Source organism: Lichenostomus cassidix, chromosome 2 (genome assembly GCF_008360975.1).
Source record: "Lichenostomus cassidix isolate B80296 chromosome 2, HeHo_3.0, whole genome shotgun sequence".
Classification (NCBI taxonomy): Eukaryota; Metazoa; Chordata; class Aves; order Passeriformes; family Meliphagidae; genus Lichenostomus; species Lichenostomus cassidix.
The window spans coordinates 32,025,163-32,048,217 of NC_139482.1; the positions used below are offsets into that span (position 1 = coordinate 32,025,163).

At 37.7% G+C, this 23,055-nt stretch overlaps 1 protein-coding gene across 1 annotated transcript in view; it reads left to right on the plus strand.

The window, feature by feature from the left end:
• The window catches only part of STK31 (serine/threonine kinase 31), a 32,060-nt gene extending 10,286 nt beyond the window's left edge, over window positions 1-21,774 (plus strand). Inside the window, 12 exon segments of the mRNA XM_085049826.1 lie at window positions 684-843; window positions 6,414-6,530; window positions 9,162-9,217; window positions 9,219-9,255; window positions 9,257-9,382; window positions 11,732-11,812; window positions 12,598-12,741; window positions 12,839-12,861; window positions 13,156-13,288; window positions 16,506-16,559; window positions 20,360-20,408; window positions 20,411-21,774. Coding sequence (XP_084905952.1) covers window positions 684-843; window positions 6,414-6,530; window positions 9,162-9,217; window positions 9,219-9,255; window positions 9,257-9,382; window positions 11,732-11,812; window positions 12,598-12,741; window positions 12,839-12,861; window positions 13,156-13,288; window positions 16,506-16,559; window positions 20,360-20,408; window positions 20,411-20,547 — 1,117 coding nt within the window. The 3' untranslated portion in view covers window positions 20,548-21,774.
• Window positions 21,775-23,055: the final 1,281 nt, after the last annotated feature.

Below are 23,055 nucleotides of genomic sequence, written 5' to 3' on the forward strand. Positions count from 1 at the left end.
GCAGCTCATTTTGGAATTTGCATTGTCTGCCTCTTGATGCTTATTAGCTGACTTTGGTTCACTTCTGCCCCTTTACTATCACTATTGCAAGAAGATCTTTCAACTCCATCTTCAATGAAGATGCCAATTAGTAAATGCATATAGTTTCTAGAAGCAACTGGGTAGTCAGGTTTCCTTGGGTGTTTGTATTGCTGTGAGAGGTGTATCTCTTTGGGTAGCCCAAATTACCCTTCTAGTTTTAAAAGAAGAGACAAAAGTGCAGTGGGAAGAGACTTGAAATAGAAGTGACTCTCAGTTCCTTTTAGAAAGAAAGATATATGTATTGGTATATCTGTGTGTGAAAGATGAATTTAAAAAAACACCAAGAGAGGAAACAGGACAAAAGGGAAATTAGGACCAGAAGGGTATTGCCATGTACAGCCTGGTCAATACTGAGGTATAATGAATGTATTTTTGGTCCTTCCACCTTCCTTAAAAAAAAAGAAGAAAAAAAAGAAAAAAAATGTTTAACAGCTGAATGAGAAAAATTACTACCGCTACCTTATGAAAGAATCGAAATTATTAACATGGCAGGTGTTATCTGAAAATCTGTATGTTCAAGGGGCCTGAAAAGTTAATTTTTAAACGGCCTGGGTTGTGGAAAAAAAATCCTAGCAAAATGTTGTTTTTTCCTTGCAACTTAGGCACACAAATAAGAACTGTTGTTTTGGGGAGCAGTTCTCACAAGCAATAAAAATGGTTATAGAAGTTTGTCTCACTGTTCTGTGTTCCTTGAAAAAATTGCAGAAGACTCGGACAGAGTATGACTCATCTCAAAAGAGGATTCAATTATGCAGAAATGTGGTAGGTTGGAATTTTTATTTTCTCAGAAGGCAGAATTTACCAGCTATTGAGATTGTATTTTAGTTTTATAAATGTAGCTGGACAGCATTAGCACAGCATGAAAACACCTGTCCTTTGCTAGATAACATCAAAGGCTTTGCTACCTTTGCCACAACCAAGGTATTTGTGGAGTTTTATTTTTTGTGTGTGTCAAAACCAGACTTTTTGACACCCTTGTTTTTTTTAAGAAATATAGGGAAATCAGAACATGGCAACTAAAAGATTTCTGTTCTGTAATAGTTAGAAATCACTTCAGCTGTGCAGCTTCAGTGCCTGTCTTCAAAATCTCTCCTTAAAGCAGAATGTCAGCACTCAGTGTGTGCTCCCCTCTTGTGGGGTGGCACGGGGGAACGGGCTGGGAATGCTGTGCTGTGGGAAGATGGACTTGTACGGGGGGAAGCTGCCATCTAGTGCAGCTTCTCTGGAGCCACAGACCTGAAGAAACCTGCCTGCATATGCTGGTATGGCTGTGTGTAAGGATGGGGATGTACTGCTTTTAGGAACAGGATTGTTCCCCGGTCTGTGACAGGTGCTGTGGAGAGACAGGGAAGGGATGGTGGTTGTGCATCTGGGAGAATGACAGCAAATGTGTTGTGGCTGTTTTCAAGTATAACCCAAACCACCTTAAATGTGTTTGCTGAAGAAGCGGCACTGTTTTATGCTGAATTTAACAACTTGTAAAATGGACTGGAAAATAATGAGCTATAAGGAGAACCCAAGTAAGTTCTGGTGGTTTTGCTTATGAAGGGAGAACACCTAGAGCACGGCATGCATTTGATTGCTGTTGAAGAACAGAAATTATTTTCTTTGCTTAACCCCAATTTCAACGTTGAAACTTGATAACATTAAGGTAAATGTGAATAAACAGGTGAATTTTTAGTGTTGCATCCTGAATGGGGGAGGAGTGTGTAGAGGAATAGCTCGGTTTGGGACAGGGCTGTTTAGAGACTGACATTCACAAACTTTCCTGGTCCCACGTGAAATAGTTGCAGTTGCAGTTTTCTGGAGATCACAGGGGTGATTGAGCTCAGCGAGATCCATAAGTTGTGTTAAACAACAGCCCACAAGTAAAACAAAGCTGTTTTGGAACATATTTCCACCCCATTATCCAGCTTGGCTTTGACTCAGCTGGGTTGGAGATAAAGGAAAACTGTTAATGTGGACCAAAGATAGAACACATGCAGATTCAGTGGTGTGACTGGGGAGTCTCAAAGACATTCATCTGATAGAGGAGACAGTTTCTTTGGTGCCATTCTGGTGACAGCACATGTGAGATGTTTCAGTAGATTTTCCTTTTTTTTTTTCTTGTGTTCCCAAGCCCAAAAAAATAGCATTCTTCCACAATAAACATAATGAAAAGGGCTTCCATTCTTACAGACTATTTGAGTAATGTATTAAATTGTTGAAATATTAGACAGTCTGGACACTGTCACCTGTTTCAGTTGTGAATAGCTAACAATGAAGTCATGTCTGAATGATGTCTCGGCGTTGTGTCTTACACTGCCAAAATACTTGAAAAGCTGCTGAAATGAGCTTACAGCACTTTGATGCTTCTGGTAGCTCCACATGTATTTGTGTAGCTCTCTTGTTTTGTGTTGACAATGTGTGGCCTCATGTGTGGCTTGAAAACTATTTTTATTCAGGAACACCCCACCCCATACCCCATCTCCTCATCCATTGTGATATTATTCCTGGTTGCCTAAGCTAAGGTGCAAATGAATGGTGACATGAAATCTTCTGACTTTTCAAGAACATGCCATTGCAAAAAAATGCCATTGTAAAAAAAATAATAAAAAAAATCCTGCTATCTGAAGTAGGGAAGTTATCATAGCAGTTTCACAAATATTTTAAGTGGGGAACAATGAGGAAGACAGTAGTTCTGCTGAATGTCAGGTATCCCCCCTGAGTGCCTGAATGCTGCAAAGGGTATGCAAGTGGTAATGAGTGTGGGAGTGGGGAGCTCCCTGCAGAATTAATGCAGTTTTCAAGATGACTAAGTAGCAGCTGGAAGCAGGACATTTTAAAGCTCTTGTAGAATTTGTCCTAAGTATTTTGAAATCTTTGGTAGGTGAAGGATACAGAACACGAGTTTTGCTGGCATCATGCTAGAGGTGGGGAGCCACAAAGGTTGTCCGGTTTCAATGCACAGTATTGTGACTTAACTTTTTATTTTGCTGAGAGTAATTTTCATTTTTAAGAATCTATTTTCTGTGTTTCACCATTCCACATGATCTTGGCCACAGTATTTTCAAATAGAAGACATGTCCAAGATGCACACAATAAAAGGGTGTGCTTATCATTCTGCCTGTTTCAAGCTCAATTAAAATGAAGCACATGTAAATCCAGTGTACAGGAAGCCTGGTGAACTCAAACAGATGGATGAGATAGCTGGCTATTAAACTGGAGCAGACTGTTTAATTCTGCTTAATCTGTCAACCTAACTGTCAAAATTGGCTTTACTGAGTTAAATCTTGCTGTTCAGTTGCCTATCCTGAAGTGCTGGTGCCCTCTCTCACTGTCACAAGCCTCACTTGTTTTTAAGCCTTTGGAACTGAACATCTTGTCTTGCTTTGGGGAAACCTGGTGCACGTCAAACAACTATCACAGGTGTGAATAAACCCAATAAAATTTGAGTGCAGAGTAAATAGCATTATTTCAGTTTTCATTGCCTGTGCTTTCTTAGTTGGTTTAGGCTGGTTTAACTATATCTCTCCTAGATACCATCCCAAAAATAACAATGAGTGACTGGAATATTTTTTCTTAATAAAGTATTTATATAATGTATGTCTTGGAAACATAAGGAGATAATCAGTGAATATCACTGGGACAGGATGTGTATGAATATAATGAAGATAGTTCTGGATTGGAAATGCCTAAAATAATTTTGAAACTAATAGAATTTGATATAAATTCTGAGTCCAAATAAGAAGGTAACGGTGCTGATCAATTTACCAGCTCTCCTACGAAATTCTGCTGAGAGGATGGCAGCTTTACAGATGAAAAAACAGGGATACTTAGAAGTTCCCTTGATTGCAGCCTAAGTAGGTACTCATAGTAATAGGGTGCAATGTACATAGTGACTTTTCTGACACTGCAGATGGTTTAATGTGGATGTGTCTCTAATTTGTGACTGTAACTTCAATTTTGAAACTTATTGGAGACGGTAGTGAGCATTTTCAGCTTTTTTTTTTTGGTTAGAAGGATGAAAAAATAATCATGCTAATATTTTAAAAAGGGGAACTATTCAGTTACTCATTAAAAAATAATAAAGGGAGAGGGTGTGATAATCTGAACAATTTAAAGATGCAAGTTGATGTCAGAGCTACCTTTAGCTATTCCATACAATGCAAACTTGCATTAAAGGGAGCCAAGACCTGCTCTTGTGGACTTTCATAAGCATTGCTATAGTTATCAGAAAAAAGGTGGTAAGCTAGCTTCGAAGGTGGTATGATCAAGTCTGGTGGTTTTTTGTGTGAGGTTGTTTGCATGGTGGTTTTTGGTGGTGGTGGGGTATTTAATAAACTAAATTTTTTCTAGTTTGGTGGTGGGGTATTTAATAAACTAAATTTTCTAGTTTGTTTTAAAGGAATTTAATTCTACTGTTTGCTAGTGTGAGGAGCTTGCATCTTTGTAAAGCAGACTATTAAAATGCTGCCTGTGTATTTAATGCCCTGTGAAATTATCTAATGGGCATTATCTGAGCCATGAACTGTCTCGTGTACACAGGTTGGAAGGAGATTTGTCCTGTGGCTCCCAAGCCATCTGTTGAGCTCCTGGATTTTCATTTAGTCATGTGTAGACTGTTAAATTTTCTCTAGTGCTTGAACTGGTATTAACTGGACTTTGGCTGCCTGATTGAATCTTCTGCTACATTAAGTTTCTGTTGCTCTAGTTTTTGAAGCAATATCCTGTAGAAATCTTGTCTTGGAAAGTGTTCCTCATGACATGGGGTCCTTACCATATTTCATGCAGTGCCCTACAGTATTTTTTACAAACTTGCTCTTGTCTTATGCAGGAAAAACTGCAGGAAGTCTGTAAAAAAAGTGTGTGCTTTTGGTCATCAGAATGCCCAAAAGTGCAGGAGTGCCTATCAAATATTTTCTATTGTTTTTTAATATCTTTAAGTGTTGAAGCAATAAATTCTATTTGCTTTCTAATGCAGAACTTAATCCACTGGTTTTTGTTATCCAGCCCATTAATATCTGGCTGAATTACAGCAACTGTTCAATTGCTAATATAAGTTTTTAAAGCAATGTGTGCTACAACTTGGGGGTTTATTTTTAGTTGGAGTTTGTCCATCTTTCAATTTCCAGCCCTTGGATCTCATTCTGCCCTTGTCTGTTCCAGCTAAAAGGTTTCTAGTCAATCTTCTGTGGATACTTAAAAATTCCTGATGAAGTCCATTTCTAAGTTTTCACTAAATAAATTTAAAACCACTTTTGAGCCTGTGTTTTTATATACTTATTTTAAATAAATCTGCAGATACATTTATATTATGTAGTGCTTGCTAGAAAGAGACGTTAATTTGATTGTTCTTTGGCTCCATGTGAAACTAATGTGCCATGTTAACTCTTCTGTTGTGTACTGTTGCCTTACTAATTACCCTCCACACCAGACTTTCCAAGATTTTGAGGTAAATATGTGTGTGTGGTAGGGAAGAGAACACGTGTCAGGACAGTGTGTTAGAGGTACTTCAATAATTTTACTTATCTTTCTGTTTTTGGAGATGAGTGTAGAAGGGAAGAGCAAATCCTTACATCAAGTGTGTAAAGCTGTAGCTTGCTCTTCCATGTTCATATATGTTTTCATATTTGTGTGGGCATGTAGGGTTAAATCACATTGAAAAGAACATTGCAAGCCTGCTTCTGAGTATGGATTTTTACCTTCCTTCATCCATTTCAAAAGGTTTGGTTTTGGTGTCTGTTAGTTGCCTTGTCTGATATGAACGTGGGGTTCCTCTAGTTAATCCTGCCAGTCACTTGAGGAAGCTTTGTTTTTGTTTTGTTTCTAGAAAATTATCTCTAATTTAATGACTTTTCTCCAGATAATCAATAGGGAATTCACAGGTCATCTGCTTTTCGTGCTATAAGGTAAGGAATTTTTTTTCATTCTGGAGAATTCTTTTCCAAAAGAAATCTTTTGCAGTCTGACTTTGTGGATGTTATTTTGGATGTAAGGAAGTGTGGATAATCCAAATTTTAATTTCTGTAATATAATCAAAAACTGGAAGACAACTAGGACTTTAAAAACTTTAAAACTTTAAGTTCTCAGTGGCAATTAAGGCTCCCACTGTTATCAGCAGTCATGCAGAAACTCTTCCTTTAGTTGTCTGATCATGTAGTTGTGTTTTTGCTCTGTGAAGCAAGGTAGTCATATCATAGGAGTAGAGGTTAAAAAAATTTGCTTTTTCACTCATTCCTAGTCAGGCATGTGTTGTGTTACTTGCACTTTGCAAGGATTAATGCATTTTTTAAAATCAGTTTCTACATTCTTTGGGTGAAAGTTGCTGACTTGGTTTTCCTTCTGCATAGGAAGAAAGAGAAATTATCAAGTGAGATGAAATGCAACAGAACTTGTATTCAGCAGCAACAGAATTAATTTTGAAAGTAGATCAACTGTCCCTCTCTGAGTGTTCAAGAGCATTACAGGTGAGGAGGTTGCTCTGATCAGCACTGATTTTGAAACACTGAGAACCTGTTGAGGGTGTTTCTTCAATGTGAAACATTTTACATTTGGAAACCCAGTAGAAGCAGACGAAAGTTTAGGCTACAGTTCCAAGTTAAGCCGTACAGCTGACACCTATAGTTCATACTGGTACTTGTGATCCTGGTCTCCTAGATCTTCTATTTCCAGAGGCAAATTATTATCTAGATCCTGGATTTGAGCAACAGCTTTTCTTTCATGGTACTGTGTCTGGCGACTAACAAGACTTTACAAAGTGCAGAATATTTAGTAGAAGTTGAGTGTTAATGAGAGAACTCACAATTTAAAAGTTCAACTCAGTTACCCTGTAAACTGTGGTAGTGTGTTTGGTAGGATGAAATGCTTCCCTACCAAGGGTCTCTTTCCCTCCCAGCTGACCCAACAACAGAAAGTAAGGATGGGGTTGTTGGCTTTGTAGTGGCAGTGAGAATTTTTGTGGATGACTTTGCCAATAGAAATTTTACTGTCCTTTGCTACTAGAAATAATTTATTTCCTTCTTTTTTACTTCAGAGATATTACTTCCCCTAATTTTGGCTGTGCAAGTGTGTGTGGAGAGGGGAAAATTTTTTCAGTAGCTGGGCAGCTTGTCTGTACAAATTCCAGAGATTTATTCATCCGCACATATATGAGATTGCATTCTTATTAATAATCACCAAGATTACAGTCGGCATGCAAATTTATGTAAGGTTGGAACAGCAGTATTGAATCAAAGCATCCAAATTTTCATGGAATTCCTCAGTTTCCAATGGCATTAAATTTTAATGCCATTAAAAAAAGTGTGATACACTTATTTTTTTAATAGTCTGATATACAGATTAGTATCTAATTTGAAAAAGATATGGATAGGTAGATTCCATGGCTCTTTATCACTGGAGGCTCTGTGAGCATCCTGCTCCTTCAAACGGACAAAAGTTGTGCTGTGTTGTTTGTAGTCTTTTTCCTGTTTTACAGTTGGCTTGGGTATTTCTCTGTGTGTGCATGCTCAAAGGTTATGCTGTGCAAAACCACTAGGTGGTAGGCATTAAGCATCTTCTAGCTAATTGCACAGCAGTGAAATTCTAAGAGTGTTTTGAAAATATTTGAAGGGGCACTGAAATGCTGCTTGTAGTTGTGTTGATTGAATTTTGAGCTTTAGATTAACAGAGTTGATGGTCCTCTCTTGTGTTAGGAGCTGGAACCTGCTTCTGCATCTGCAGGCTGGTGAAATTGCTAGTGTTTCAGAGAACTGTGTTTATGGTATGAAAAATTAATGGGAAGAACTAGAACATAACTTACAGGATTCTTTCCTTGTGGACAGCCTGATGGAATACATGCAGATACTTTTCTGATGTGACTGGTGCTAATATTTTTGTAAACGGAGCATGATATTGGATACAAAACTGTTACTGATCAGTTTTCTCTGCTCTGTTACCCACTTTTGGCTGCTGTTAAATGGGCTGATTTTTTTCTCTCTCTTTCAGAGTGTTTTATTTGATCCTTGCTTTTACCTTGCCCTGCCATTTTCTACCCATGTGTATCCTGGTGTATTGAATTCCTGCTATTCAAAAAAATGCAAGTAAAGTCTGTTGTGAACTTGAATGGTTTAAATAGCCTCCATAAATATAGTACAAACCTCTTCTTGGTATTTGTTTAGAGGCAAGAATATTTGTACAAAGCTCATGCCACTTGGCTCAGTTGGAAACTGTTTAAACAGTTAATTGTACTGAATGAATGCTGTTCATTTAATGGCTATTGTTATGGAAGTAGGTTTATAATTTTTATAAAATACTGTTTGGGGTTCTTTTGGTCACAGTATTCAGTAATTATAATGTGAGGAAATTCTTATTCTTTTGGCCTCGATTTGAACTTCTGCTGTGGTGTGTCTGTAGTACCAGTTCAGATTGTGGCATCATCATGCATAATTCTACAAAATTGGTTAAACTCACTTCTCCACCTCCACATTACCTGCAGCCTTCAGAAAGGGGTGTTCCAGCCTCTGGTGGTGATGTCAGTCATTTTACCTGATGTTCTGCTTGGCTGCTCTTCCCTCTGGATTTGAAAGGTCAAAAGGCTTTACATTCAGAAGCATTCCTTGACTACTCACCTTATTTCTTAGTATAAACTAACTTTGTTTTCTGAATTTATTTTCTGAGTTTTTTTCTGAGTTTGAGCATTTCTCTGAGGAGAATTATAAACTGAACTACATTTTGCTCTTTATCCTGATGAGTATGACTTTTAAGTCCATTGGAGAGAAGTAAGCAGAATACAAATAACTTCTTACAAGCTGTTAAGCTTTTTGTACTGTATTTTTTCCCTGCTTTCAGTTTAAAAATCAGACTCAATGATCTCTGTGTGAGATTCTTTTCTGCATTGCATTTTCTAGTAAGTTACTTGATCTGAAAAGAAAGTGGAATGTAAAATGAAGTAAAATATACTTCACTGGATATAGAAAGAGACTTCTGTCATAACAGTAATTTTAGACCAGCAGATAGTGCTAACTTTTTCTGTGTTGAGTCTTGATTTTAGTAGGTCATATGTGGTCACAGAATTCATCTGGTATGCAAACCTGTTTTTGTTTGATTCACTTGACACACAGGAGATGACAGCTTCTCTGGAGGTGATGTATGGTCACGATTCTGAAGCAGATGACTCAGGAGGTATTTTAACAATTCTTTGAGTGGAAGACTGTTAAAACAAAGTGTCACAATTAGTGTCAGAAATAATATGGACACAATCCTGCAAATTCTTGCTGACTGGTTCAGTGACATCTTAAAGGTAAGTCAAACAATCCTGCTTGTTGGTGAAAATGATGAAATATGACATTGTCTATCTGAGCTTATGAGGAACAGGCATTAGTAGGGACAACTATTTGTGGCAGGGAGTTTGTGCATATGAACAATGACTCTAAATCTCAGTCTCTCCATATATACGGAAAGGTAATGCATTGAGGAATAGAGTGTTAATTTTCCTTAATTCTTGGTGCAGTGAGCTGGAGTTTATATAAAACATGTCCTCTTAAAAGAAAACACAGGTGTCCATACCTTTATGCAAGTATAACTTTGGGTGTGCTCTTCCATCTTGGTTGTGTGACTGAAATGCTTTAATTAGTCCTTTCAAGTGGCCTTTGGATAGACAGATTTCAGATTTTAAAAGGTTCCAGTTCAAAAATGTTGCTGAAGGTGGTGATGAAAGATTATTGTAAAGAAACAACCAATCTGACTGGATGTGATGAAGGTACAGGCTGCAGACAAATATATAATAGATTTTCTTCCACATTGAAACACTGAGTGTGGAGAATTTATACAAATAAAATGCATACCATTCTGCAATAGCATTCTGATGCTCTGTCTCAGTCTGACTTGTAGGTGGTTTGGAGCATTGAATTTGGTTGCAGGTTATTTGTCTTAAAAGGAGATGGACGGTGCAAGTAGATTGTCATTCACTGAGTTCTACTTGTAAAGAAAGCTCAAGGTAGGCAGGTAGCTTTGAGATTTTCCTATCTCTGTGCTTAATATCTATGTTTTTTCTCAGTTTAGGACTCAGTCTTCCTGGAAAGACTGTCAGCTGCTCCTTCTCCATTCCTGCAGGCTCAGGTTAATCAGTCTCCCTCTTGTTACTATTTTATGTAAACGTTTTCAGTGTGTGTCAGCACAACCTCCCTGCCCATGTGAGTTGTACATAGTGCACAAGGGCTGTGTCTTCTCCTAGTGAATAAGTTTTCTGCTCTTGCATTTCATTGTACCCAGAGCATTTACTGTGCCCAGATGCAGCAGCTTAGACTTGGTGCATGTCATATGGAGTGTAATGTTAATGAATACAATTACTTACAGATGTTTATAATCGTGTTGGTTATTAGAGGGGCAAACAAAGCTGCAGGTGGGTTTCTGTGGTTGCAATTCAGAGTGGTATTCTGCATGTAGAAACATGGCTGAAGTTTGTTAGTATAGTGACAACTTTGGTTTACATAGTTCAAATCTGAACATTTCTGCAAAAGATTAATAGGTACAGGAATTTGGTATGGATTGGTAGAGCACTGGTTGGTAGATCAAGGAAGAAGTTTTCATTTATCCTTTTCAGTCACTTCAACTTTTGCTATGCAATTTTGCTGTTGCAATTTAACTTCTCCCGCCTTTAAAAAACAGGGAGCAATTATGTAGAGGAAATTCTTTGAAGTGTTTCCCTTTATTTTAAATACATACTCCTTTCCCTCTCCTTCTGAATCCAAATTAATCTACTGTAGCATCTATGAGAATCTATACAATAGGAAATGGGGCAATGACAGACCAGCAAATTTTCACTGCCTTTATGACTCCTTTCCAGTACACATCTCCTGGCTTTTGGGAGCAATGCTGTTTGAACTCACTGTTCAAGTTTTTATTTGTAGTTCCTTTAAGGTTAAGACAATAAAATATTTTCACAATATTTAGTGGAATCCACAAGCTTAATAGGTAAATGAACAAGGTGTAGTTTGCAGGTTTCTCTCATGACTGTGTATCTTGCATCTTAAATACGGGACCACATTTCTATTTTAGTTCTGGTTGCCAGTGTAATGTCTGTTCTTTTGTAGATGTGAGCAAAAAAACTTTGCTAAAAACAATATTCAGTGTTATTATAAGTTGATCTTATTGACTTTTCTCTGACCCTTTCTGCATTTTATATCTTGAAGTTATTTCTGACTTTTATGAAAGTGCTTATGGTTTCCTGGTGAAATATTTAACCTCATGCCACACTTGATAAACTGTGAAATAGAACCCAGGATGTGTCTTCACTGCCGGCAGTACCACATAGGAATGGAATTCTTGTGTACTGCTGTGTGAGCAGCACGTGTTGATTTTTGGCATGAAACTCAATAGGAGAGGGATTTTGGTTCTTTTACTGTTTCATATTTTGATAAAAAGCAAAATGAGATTAGGAAAATAAAACCCAATCAAGGGGATAATTAACTTTATTTTTGCCTGGTGAATCTCAAATCTGTTAATTCTAGAAATTGCTGTATTATTCAAGTGTGAGGTGAGATCTGACACGAATCCTGATTATATTTCCAGTAAGTCTAACTCTTTGCATTTCTTGCTTGTTTTTGCTGTTTGATTGCTAACTTCTTATTTTCAATTGCAAGACTGATTGCTTGGGTGGGTTTGTTTTTTTTTTCCTTCTTGCTTTTTGAAATGTTATAACTTGGTGCCAGAAACATCTTCTGATTCAGAGGAAGTGGTTCATGGTGGGGATGAGGATGAAATTCTTGACAAGGTTGAGTTGACTTAACTAAGAAATATCGGGAAATTGGTTCTTTGCTCTCTATGTGCCAAGAAGCTTTCTGTGAGCTTTACCAAATTTTGATGCATGGGCTGAAAATACAGGTGAAAATTCTGTTTGAAATAATGGGATTTCCTCTCTGGGCCAACATGTATGCACAGATTTACTTTTTCCAGTCTTAAGAGATTAACAGTCTTTCATCACTTTCATTTTGCGTGGGACAGGTGTTCTTGCCTTACTTTTTTTTCTGTGCTGGTGCTAGCCTTTCCCTCTGTTGTTTACATTTTCCAATAAGCATTTCCTCCATTCTCTTTTACTGAGTCTGAGGCACTCACATTGTGTCTGCAATGAAAGTCCCTGCTGTGCCAAGGAATGGCCATTTCAGTAAATGTTGCACCTGTCCTTTGATGTAGCATCACAGAACAAAACCCCAGGAGTTTAGCCTGTTTGTGACTGCTCTTGGTGATAGAACTAGTGACTCTCACTGGTTGTGTGCTTTAATGTTTCATATCTATTATAACCATGCTAGCCTTAAAAAAATTCTTTAGTAGCATGTGGAATATGAAACTGGACTTCTGCATAGAAGTGCCAGTCAGTTTTAGTCTATTGAAACTCTTGGATGAACTCTTAAACTTGCTAACTTCTCTTTAAAATCTCCATAAGAACAGAGAGAAAAATCTGATAAATTAGTTTTTCCATTAACGACGGAATTTCTCAGTAAAGGTTTTACATCTTAAACGTTGGTGTGTATTGATGAAGAATGACTTTCAATCTTTACTCTCTCTTTCTCTAACTCAGTCCAGCAGCATGATGAAGCACAGAAAGGAGTAATTATGAGTACTTACAATAAAGCTATATATAAAGATCACCACGAGCAAAGTATGATCACTGTCATAGAGAACAGGTACTTGGCCAGTGTTGAGGTGAGTTTGTGCCTTATTTATTTCTACCACACTGATCTGTACAGATAACCCTTTGTGATACAATTTCTTTTTGATAAATATCCCTTTATTTTTTTAGAAGAAAATTCTTGGGGTGTATTGGTGATGTGAGTTTGATTTGGTTAAAAGTTCATAGTCCCATTGAAAGCTGGAATCTCTAGATTCATGACAAATCAGTAGTATAAAGCTTAAGGGGATTGAGCTTTAAGTAATGTTGGTTTTTCAGAAGATTGTTAATGTAATTAAAATGAAACACAATAAAAACCCTCTTCTGTGGGGAAAGACCCTGAAAATCTGAATTGAAATAGGCTCCAGTTTGTTTCTCTAATGCATTTGAGTAAAACATATTAAAATACAAAGCTTTAATGATTTCTGCTTTTTTTCTTTTCCTCCTAGTTCAAAAAACAAGGCAGACGAATGGCTGAATAGAAGACATATTATTAACTACTTATTATCTGTTAAGAAAACTGTGAAAATATTAAAGGCCCAGTTAAGATGGAAGCTGATTGAAAAGAACAACTTTGAAAAAGTATAAAAATGTTATAGTGTTGATATTTTTCTCTGTTGTTTTTCAGATTGCTTTAGAAGCCTTAATTTTGTCTATTCCAAGTAAACAGTGACTATGTAGAATATTTTGTGTTTTCTGAGTTCAGTTCTGCCTTTAAATGTGGAAGTTTTACAGGCCCTTGAGACCAAGCTAGAATGGATTAAAACAAAAAAACCCTAAACCCCTCCCCTAACCAGCCATCAAGGAAAAAAAAAATCAGTACATAGACTCTTCTGTTTCAGTCCCCAGCCATGGCACAGTGCTTTTAACTAATTCCCTCTGGTGACAGGTGCTGTTCACAGCATGAACAGTTTTGCCCAACTCTTTCTACTGTGCTGGTTACCTTTAAATTTGTTGATAATGCATAGCTCTTCTCCTTGGTGACAGAAGTCAACATCTGTTCCAGTTTTCCAGGTTCCCCACTATTCCTCAGAGAGGTTTAAAGAAGGTAAATACTGGTTCAGCTTCACTGCACTTGGTTTGATTGAACATTAATTATTCTGATGATGATGCTTAAAGTAAAAGAACCTGCACATTTGCCTCTAAGCGTTGTTAAGGGGCAGTAAGCTCCCAAGAGGCATTTAAAATGAGATGCACTAAGGGAACCTATTGGGAAAAGGATTCTTGAATAATGAGATGACATGAAGAAAATGCCTGTTTACAGGAGAGAAAAGTGAATGGAGTATGGAACCTAGTGTTGCTGGTAGATTAATGACATTGTTGTTACGTATACATGTGACCAGCTAATTAAAATAAATTAAAAAAAAAGCTCTTTGACTTAGGAAACAAGTGGGCAAAAGGCTAGAACATTTGGCTTGTCACATAAATAAAGGGAACACCTTTCTCAGTGATTAGCTTTCCACAGCTTCTCTTGTGTTTCCAGGAAGGAGACAGAATAAAATATGCATGTGAGGATATGTTCAACTCCAGAGCTATGATATAGAAGCTGGTTTTATATCCTGATATAGTAGATTACTGTTGTTTGGTATAATAGCAGAGTTAGAATTATACACAGACTTTGCTATTCCTAATGCAGTCTGAGGTTTACAATGGTTTTGAAATGACATCAAAAAACTTTCTCTTTTACTAAACATAAAATTCAATTCCAACTGTCATAGACAGGGAATTGCACTCCTTTTTGACAGCTGAGTTTCTGAAAGGTCATTCCAGGTACAGGTGGTGTAATTTTGAAAAGTACAAGAGCTGAGGAAGGCTTTGACCCTTCCTGCAGGCACGGGCTGTCATGAAATGAGCAGCTTGTGTGACAGAGCAGGAAAGTTTCACCCATGGCTCAGAGCCTGGATCAGGTTTGTGGCTTCTCTGTGTCACTCCTGCTCAGTGCTCCTGCTTTCTGCATGATCACAAAAGGATGGAGCTGCCAACTGATGTGTTACCAAAGACTCCTGCCAATCTGCAAACTACACTCCTCCTGTCTGGCCATAGCTGGTGCTGGCTGCCATCATGGAAGAGGATAGAAACTCAGGGTCTGGCTTTTATTTTGACAAGTAAACAGTCCCAAAATATGTAAACCAGGATGAGGGAAACAACTAGTAACAGGTAAAAAAGCAGAAAGTCAGAAAAGAAAAAGTAAGCAACCTGGCAGAGCTAAAGTTCTTCAAAATAGTGTTGGATGTCTTTTTGTATTTGTAAATTATTTTTTAAAATTTTTTAAATTTGAGAAGTTTTACAATTTGTATTCTTTTCCACCTTATGAGCTTTAATAGTTTCTTAGTGCATGGTATGCCAGGGAGGAGAAAGCAGCCTTTCTCCTTGTTGTCTTCTGGCCCTCTATTGCTGCCTCCCCAACCCAGGAAAGCTCCCAGACCTGAAAAGCCACAAACCAACCAGCAAGTGCTGATGATCCTATGCAGTGATTTTGCATGAGTGTGACACCAGTTCATTTTTTTTTAACTGGGTCACTGAGTACCAGCTGGAGCTCCAGGTATATGAGTGGGTCTTCTTGGGAAGTACTGACAGCTCTATCATCACTACAGTGATGGCTTCAGTAAAGCCTTCTGTGCTGTAGCATGTTGAAACCAATTCCTAACAGAGATGTGAACTGCAGGTTGATAGGTAACCACTGTCAGTTACCTGAGCAGATGAAGCTGATTCATACGAAGGTCACTCTTCGTTGCGTTTTATTCCCAGTTTAGGAAGCAGTTGCTTAAGATTTTTCTATTTGGATGAATGAGTGAGGAAATAGATGAATTAAGTGTAGCTTGATATCATAGATGTTTATGAATAATTAACATGATAGGATTTAGTTAGAAGATTTTTGCTACCATTATTCAGATCTTCCTCTGTTCTAGAGTTTTTTCAAGTAGAAGTGAGGACAAAAGAAAATGTAAAAAAATCCACCAAAACCAAACAAAAAACCCCAAAAGACACAAAGTTTTACAAATTACTGATTCTCCTTGAAGAGAATATCTGGGTGCCTCACGATAGGCATTCAGAGCCTGCACCCAAGCCTGCCAGCTGAATTTCAGATTGCTCCACATGTAACCAATCTTCAGCTCAGACTTGGTGTTGCATTGATCATTTGATGGAAAATTCTCAGTATTGTGTTCAGCAGTTGCCAGTTTCATGTTGGGCATCTGAAATTGTGTTGTCCCTCATTTAATAGCAGTGATGCTTCACAAATGGAGGCAGTGATTTTCTGAGCTCTCTGCTGATCTGTGTCCCAAGAGCCCAGCACTGACTAAACACTTGTTTCCTTTTGCTGTCTATGTAATTGTTCAGAACAGAGGCATTTTCAGCTTAACCTGCAGGCAGTGTCTGAAAAACGCTGTACTCAGATATGCTTCTAGGCAATAGTGAAGACTGGGGGGATTTTACTTGGTTTATGAGTACAGAGTTCACATTTGTCAGAGTGTGCTTACCACTCAGCATTTGTTTAACATACAACTTGGGCATGGACCTTTCAGTCATATTTTTAAAAGTCTATTTCTTTTGACCTCTAAAAGTTTCTTCCAATATTATTTTTTCCCTCATTTCTGTGCCAGGGGAATTTGAGTCCCTTGCACCTTTTTCCCTACTGCAATATTAGAAAACAGTCTTCCTTGCCATTTTTTCATGTCAATCTATTTTCATTTGGAACCTGATGAACCTCCTTGACTGATGTTTGGTTTTGTTAAACTAAAGGGGAAAACCCACCAGTGTTATGTATTGTATGTCTTTTCATTTACAGCGTTGAATTCAAAACCAGGAATTTGGCATAAAAGGAGATGGAACACCTGAGGTAGATATTTTCATGGTATGCCAATTGTCAGATGAGGAAGATAAGACTGTTCTTGTTTAGAGGAGGTTGATTTGATTTTAAAGTGAAGTATTTAATTTGAAGTGCTGAGCTGAGAAAATGTTCTTAATTGACTATTTGCATAATTATACATAGCATGCACAAATAAAACAATGATTGAGAAGGCAGAAAGTCCCAGAGCTTTCTTAAAATTTAACTCAGTGCAACTTCTTCACCAAGAACTAATAATTGAATACCATGTTACAGACTTGGAGAAAAAGTAATTGAGAGTCATCCTCAAAGGAGGTATTTGTATTAGAAACCTATTTTTTCTGAAGTCAGGAAGTTGACCTTTTTCATCTGTCCTATTACATAATGACTGCACAGGGCTTGAGCATTAATAAACCAGCCAAATTAAATTTTAATCACTTAAATGCAGTTGAAAAAGGATACTGTGCCTTTTATTCTTTGGTTTGGGTTTCTTTTTTGTGCAACAAGTTTCCCTGTGTTTTCCTATGTTTTCCTATGTTTTGCTATGTTTTCATTCTTTCTACTCTCAACTGTTATTCTCTGCTTGCCTTATGACAGCAGCTGGTGTCTCCTTGAACCCTATTTGCAGATGTTTTTGAAGCTTATCCTTGCCCAGTGACTCTTTGAGAATAAGATCTGTGCATCTTCATGCTTCACAGCTTGGCTCTCCAACTTTGAAGTCAGTCTTCACTAACTTATCTTTTTCTTGGATGCTAATTATAAGCACATAAATTTATAGCCTCACATCTGCATTCTTTACCTGAGTGCTTTTCTTTCCTTGGGTTTTTTTGTGTAACTCTTTCCTACAACCTTTCAGTCTTCTGGCCAGGAATTAAGACCAAATAATTTTCCCTCCTTCTTAGTTATACTTGTGTATTAATGATTGCCAGCTTTACAGAGATGACTGTTAAAGCATGGAGCTAAATTACAAGAGTTGTGTTCATTATGAGCTCAGTGCATCCTATTTACTGTGTTTAGGTTAAGAAAATATCACAGTGCAGTACCAGGCCAACACAGCTGTAGTGGCTCCAGTGTCCTGGCAGGGTAATTTGTGTGTCACTGCATATCACTTATACAGTACTGTAAATAGTCTTGTTTTATTACATGACTTCTCTGCAGTATGTCTTCTAATAGCTGCACTGCAACCATTTTCTGCAGTGATGAAAGCATTACTGATAATGCACAGGGCTGACTACCAAATCCTTCTGCAAAATTATTTCCAATGGGACACTACCATGGAAAACAGAAGAATAAAATGTGTAGCATTTGAGCAGGGAGGTTATCCTGTAAATAGTGTATTGTATCACTCATTATAGTTGATTGGTTTTTTATTAAAAATTAAGTGAAACTCATGAAACACACAATACTATAGGAAAGAAGATTCAGTATTTCATGACTGAACATTAGGGCCAGCTAGGGGGTTTTAAATGTATTTCACAAAACTTGCACAGAACCATCTGCCCAGAGCAGCATTCACGATTGTGCCTAACAATCCTTAGATACTAAAACCCCCTAACTTTCTCTCATGCATAAGGGAAACTTACTTCAAGAATGTAGAAAGATTTCTTGGGACATTAGAACTACTTGGTTCGCTTCTGCTTTCCATAAAATTTCTGTTACGATAATGTTTTATAAATAAGACCTTAAGTGCCCAAATCAGGGTTTAAATGGCCAGTTTCAGGGTATTATACTTCTGTGTTCTTCTGTCACAGGTACTCTCTGAAGTGCAAAGAGCTACTCTTATCTCAAGAATCATTGATGAATTTAGCTGATATTTTTTTAGCGGGGATTAATAAGTTTTACAGCTATTAATAAGAGTAAATTTCTTTGACTTTTTTTACCTGATGAAAAAAGCATTTGGTTCTGACTTTGTCAGGTGATACAATCCTAATCAATATAACATGGCTGGCTGTTTTTAAGGATTCATTCTGGATGTGTGTACATGCACATGCCCCAACCACTAAAGTCCGCCTGAAAGCAATCTGTGCTGCCTGTAGTGCACAGAAATAGAGATGAGAGTTTTGCTAAGAACTGTAATACTAATAAATATCTTTCAGCTGTTTCTTGGGGGATCTTTTAGACCTCTGGCTGTTAATCCTTGTCCCAGTTCTTGGGGAAAATCTATTTTGCTTTAAAGTGCTTTATCTATAATCAGCTTATTCGGAATTAATCTCCATGCCCATCTGCAGGCTCCTGACAGACTGGTAATTTCCCTTCCATCTCAATCTCGTGCCCAGAGGAATTGCACACTAGTAACTAGCAAAATTTTTGTTGTTTTCAGCAAATGTAAAATTGCCACAGGAAAATAGCGTAAGGCTTTAAAACAGGGATATTAATGTTAGGTAACTGTGTAGACAGAGCAACGTTTAGCGGTAAGATCTTGCACCCACTCATTTAACCACACCAGGATTCAATGTTCAGTGTGTTTCAACATCCAGTTTTGTGTATTAAAAAAAAAAAGGCAAGTAAGATCAAACACAATGAAATGGAGTAAACACAATAAAATGTTGTCCTACAGCTGTATTCCTTGTAGAATCAATTTTCAGTTTCCTTAGTGTGAGAAGGGGATATTTGTTGTTGACTGACATTTGACAGTGTCTTGAAATGCAAATATGCAAGTACAAAGCCTTTCAAGCTCTTCAAATGCTCAGATTTTCTTCACTTTTATTTTAAGTGTGTAGTCATGGTTCACTTCTGTATTTCTTTGCATGTGTTTGGATCCTCTTAGCTAGAGATTTTCCTTTGAGTATTTAAAATGTTTTATAAATATTGAACAATCCTTTATGCCTGCAAGATCCACAGTTTTCAGATCTCATGCTTTAGCCCAGATTTCAGGTTACTTGGGGACTGACTAATTCTCCGGAGTCACTGTGATAATTAGTGAAAAAGTTGGAAATTGTTTCTGCCTTCAAGTTTTTGACTACTTGTGTACAATCGCTTGCATCATTTCCTTCTGTCGGTGTGAAACAGGGATAGGTGAGAGATGTACAGTTATCCTGTATTTTCTGTTAATATTGATCTGGGTCAGAGGAGTTCGTGGCTTGAAGACTGCGAATAAGCAAGTCTTCCTCTGGAAACATTCTGCTCCTGTTGAGTTTTGGTAATCAAGATTTCTAGATCAGCATTTGAGATTGTCTTTCTTATAGTCCCCTTATCCAAATCCAGTGTATGCTCTTCCTCTTCAACAGCTGATATTTATGCATATGTGTAGAGCTGTGGTTTTATGTTTTGTGTATGGACTCTTGTGCTGTTAATGTGCTAAGTATTTAGGCATGTAATCCCTTCTGATAAATCCAAAGAGCCTAAGTGTAAGTGATGGTTGAATAGCAAAATAGCTGCTGTTGATTTAGAGTCCATTACTTCAGGATTTTTTCCTCTGTACTCCTGTAGAGAGAAAAAACAATACGACAAAAGTTAAAGGATGAAATTATAGAAGGTGAACGGCACCTGTTTCATTCCTTCTCAGTAGAAAGACCAACTTGAGTATTTCTGTAATTTGTAGTAGTTCAATGAATTTGTATTTCAAAATTTCTAAAACTCATGCTCTCCTGTGAAATTTGCTAGCACCAGGTTGACAGATCTGGTGCTGAACATTTGCTTGTATTTTGTTGTTAATGAGCACTGTGATGTTGAGTGTTGCTGTCCATTGGGAATGCTATGGTACAACATCTTGTGAAGAAGGCTTTAGGCCCTAAGCACCTGCAAGATGTGTTCATCAAATGCCTGGTTGCTATTTGTAATCGTGTTTGTTTTGCTTACTGATGAAATCCTTCTCCCTCTGTTTGTAGGATGATAAAGTTGAATCTCTTTTCCTGAATTTGTTCTGCTGTAACAGACTGTGCCTGAGCAGGTGCTGAGGAATGATTGCTTCCTCATGGTTGATGTGATTCCAGCTTCACTGCAACCAGGTGAAGAGTATGAGACACACGAAAAACATAATTCTGAGAAAACAGATGAAAAAGAAGTGATTAACTGAGGAGAATGGAGCAAATCCCACTCAATAGATGAGCAACATTTCCATCAGGTGTTTGTTTGAGACTTCTGTTTTTGTTTGATTTTGAAATCATCAACTTGATCTGAAATCTCAAAGTATAAAAGGTTTGGTAGGTGCATTCATTTTCTGAGCTTATACAGCCTTTACTCTGCTTTCTTTCAGTATGTTTTATTCTAATTAAGTACTTGGGGTTATAAGTGTGATTTTGCTAATTGTATTCTTGGTTTGCCAGCTTTTTTTCTTTTACTCATATGTAGGCTTTAAATTAACAGAGACTAGTCTTGTTAGATGCCAGAGGTCTTTAAGGTGAAGCTTTAGCAAGTTGTTTTTTTATTGAGTTTTCTATCCCTCTTCATGCTCTGATTCCAGATAAAATATTCCTCTTAAAGATGCTCTTGGGCATTATTTTTTTGCTGAAGGTTTGTTTTTATTGCATAGACCAGTTGTTCTTACAGCAACTGCCTTCAGGATTTAAGAAAAAAACCCAATATATGGCTCTGACAACTTGTAAAAGAAATGGCGAGCAACTTTTCTCTTTTCTTTTTGCCTTTGAAAAATGCAATTGGCTTTCTAGAGAGCAGTCATTCTTCTAGTTGCTCCTTCGCAGTGCTGCTGCCAAGCAAAATACTCTACACACACATTAGCAAAACCTCCTGTTTATTTGCTCTGCATCATTGTATATATATATATAATCTGTTATTAAATGTTGCTTTTTTTTTGCAGTAACTATGAGGGTGTGAGTTTCATGAGTGGGTTTGTTTGCCTGCAACACTTTGCTGTTGATATTTCTATTGAAAGAGTTTTGTCAGCTCTTTATCTTTACAGGAAGTGGTTGTTTATCTTAATGAAGGTTTTATTTCTTCTCAGAAAGGAACAGGTCAGAATGTGCAGTGTTGCTGTAGCAGTATATTTAGCCTCTGGGTGTTGCTCTTGGACAGTGCTGTTGGCAGACTTCTGTTTTGCAGAATTACTGAAGCTGCTTGTTGTTGGCTGAAGAATGACAAAATGCAGTAATAGGCAAGCAGCAGCAGCATCGGGGGAAGTGGGGAGCCCTCAGGTACAATAATATGGTCCACAGTGGATAGAAGATACCCTTGGCAGACTCAAGTCTGATATTAGACTTAGTTTTTTATCCTTAAAATAAAATTAGGGGTTTTTATATGGAATAGTGTGTAAGATGCTTCATCCTCTTTTCATTAAACGGGGATGATTTTTGATTTCTGAACTGTGTGTATAACCAGTGACAGTAAAATCTTTGTTGAAAGTATTTTTATGTTGAATTGTTGGTTAATGGGATAAATATTTTCATTACAGAAATTACAGTAGAATAGTACCTTGTCAATGAATATAAACAGTTTAGAAGTTTTGTGGAATGTTTTCCAAACACTGATTGCTGTCTTTCACTGTTATTAGAATGCTAAGTCAAATTTCCATGAATGTTAAACACTGAAGAGAAGTTAGCCTAACCTGATGGTTTGTATCATACCGTGTAAAAATGTTAGAGTAAATTTTTGCCTGGTTTTCCTGCTCCAAAGTCCATGCAAACACTAAAGTGTACTCAAATCCCCATTGTTAACCTTCTTGGTTTTCTGAAACTAGAAGTCTTCATGTAAGCTTGATTGAATAATCTGCAACTTATTTTTCTTTAAAATCTCTTCACCAGCTTGAAGTAATATGAAACCTTTTGTTATGTATGAACCTTTTCTATTTGAATTAAACGTTTATTAAACTTTTAGTGTCATTCATTCTGTTTGTTTCTACTTTGACATTTTCTATGGTAATTTTGTAGCTCTGGCTTTCTTTTCATTTCTACCTTGCTGGAGGCCTTAGGAAAAGAACATGGTTCATGGTCATGTGTCACAGCTCCCCTGCCAAAGCTGAATTCTAATCTATGGTCATGGACTGCCTGCTGTGTAGTTTGAGAGATCTCTTTCAGCTGCATCTCTTCTGGCTAGATGGCTACTTGGAGGACAGGGAAGAGAGGTTGAAATGATCCTGTCTGCCTCTTTGCTCACTTGCTGCTTCTTCTAAGAATCCCAAAGGAAAGCTGCCTCTCTCGTCCTTGGCAATCTGCAGCTTTGAGCAGTGTCCTTGCACCGACCAGGATGGTGAGGGGCTGTCAGGGGATGAGGATTGCTCTGCTGAGAAATAAGGTATTCCGCTGTCGTGGACCAAAAACACTCATATCTCCTTATGGCCTTCCATAGTAAGTCTGCAGTTCCGGCCCGAGGTACTGACAGCTTTCTTTTGTGAGGGCTGTTACTGCTGTTACTGGTTCAGAGTTGTGCTCTGTCTGCACTCCTCACAAGGTGGACACCTTGATGTTCACCAGCTGTGCTTTGGAATCAGTCTTGGCTTTTGCTCAGTACCTCACGCCCAGCTCTACCACCACAGCTGCCTTCCAGGCTGCAGATGTGATAACAAAGTTACCTCAGAAGAAATGTACTCCTCAGACACCTGCAACCACTTCCTCTGGCTCTACCTGACCCA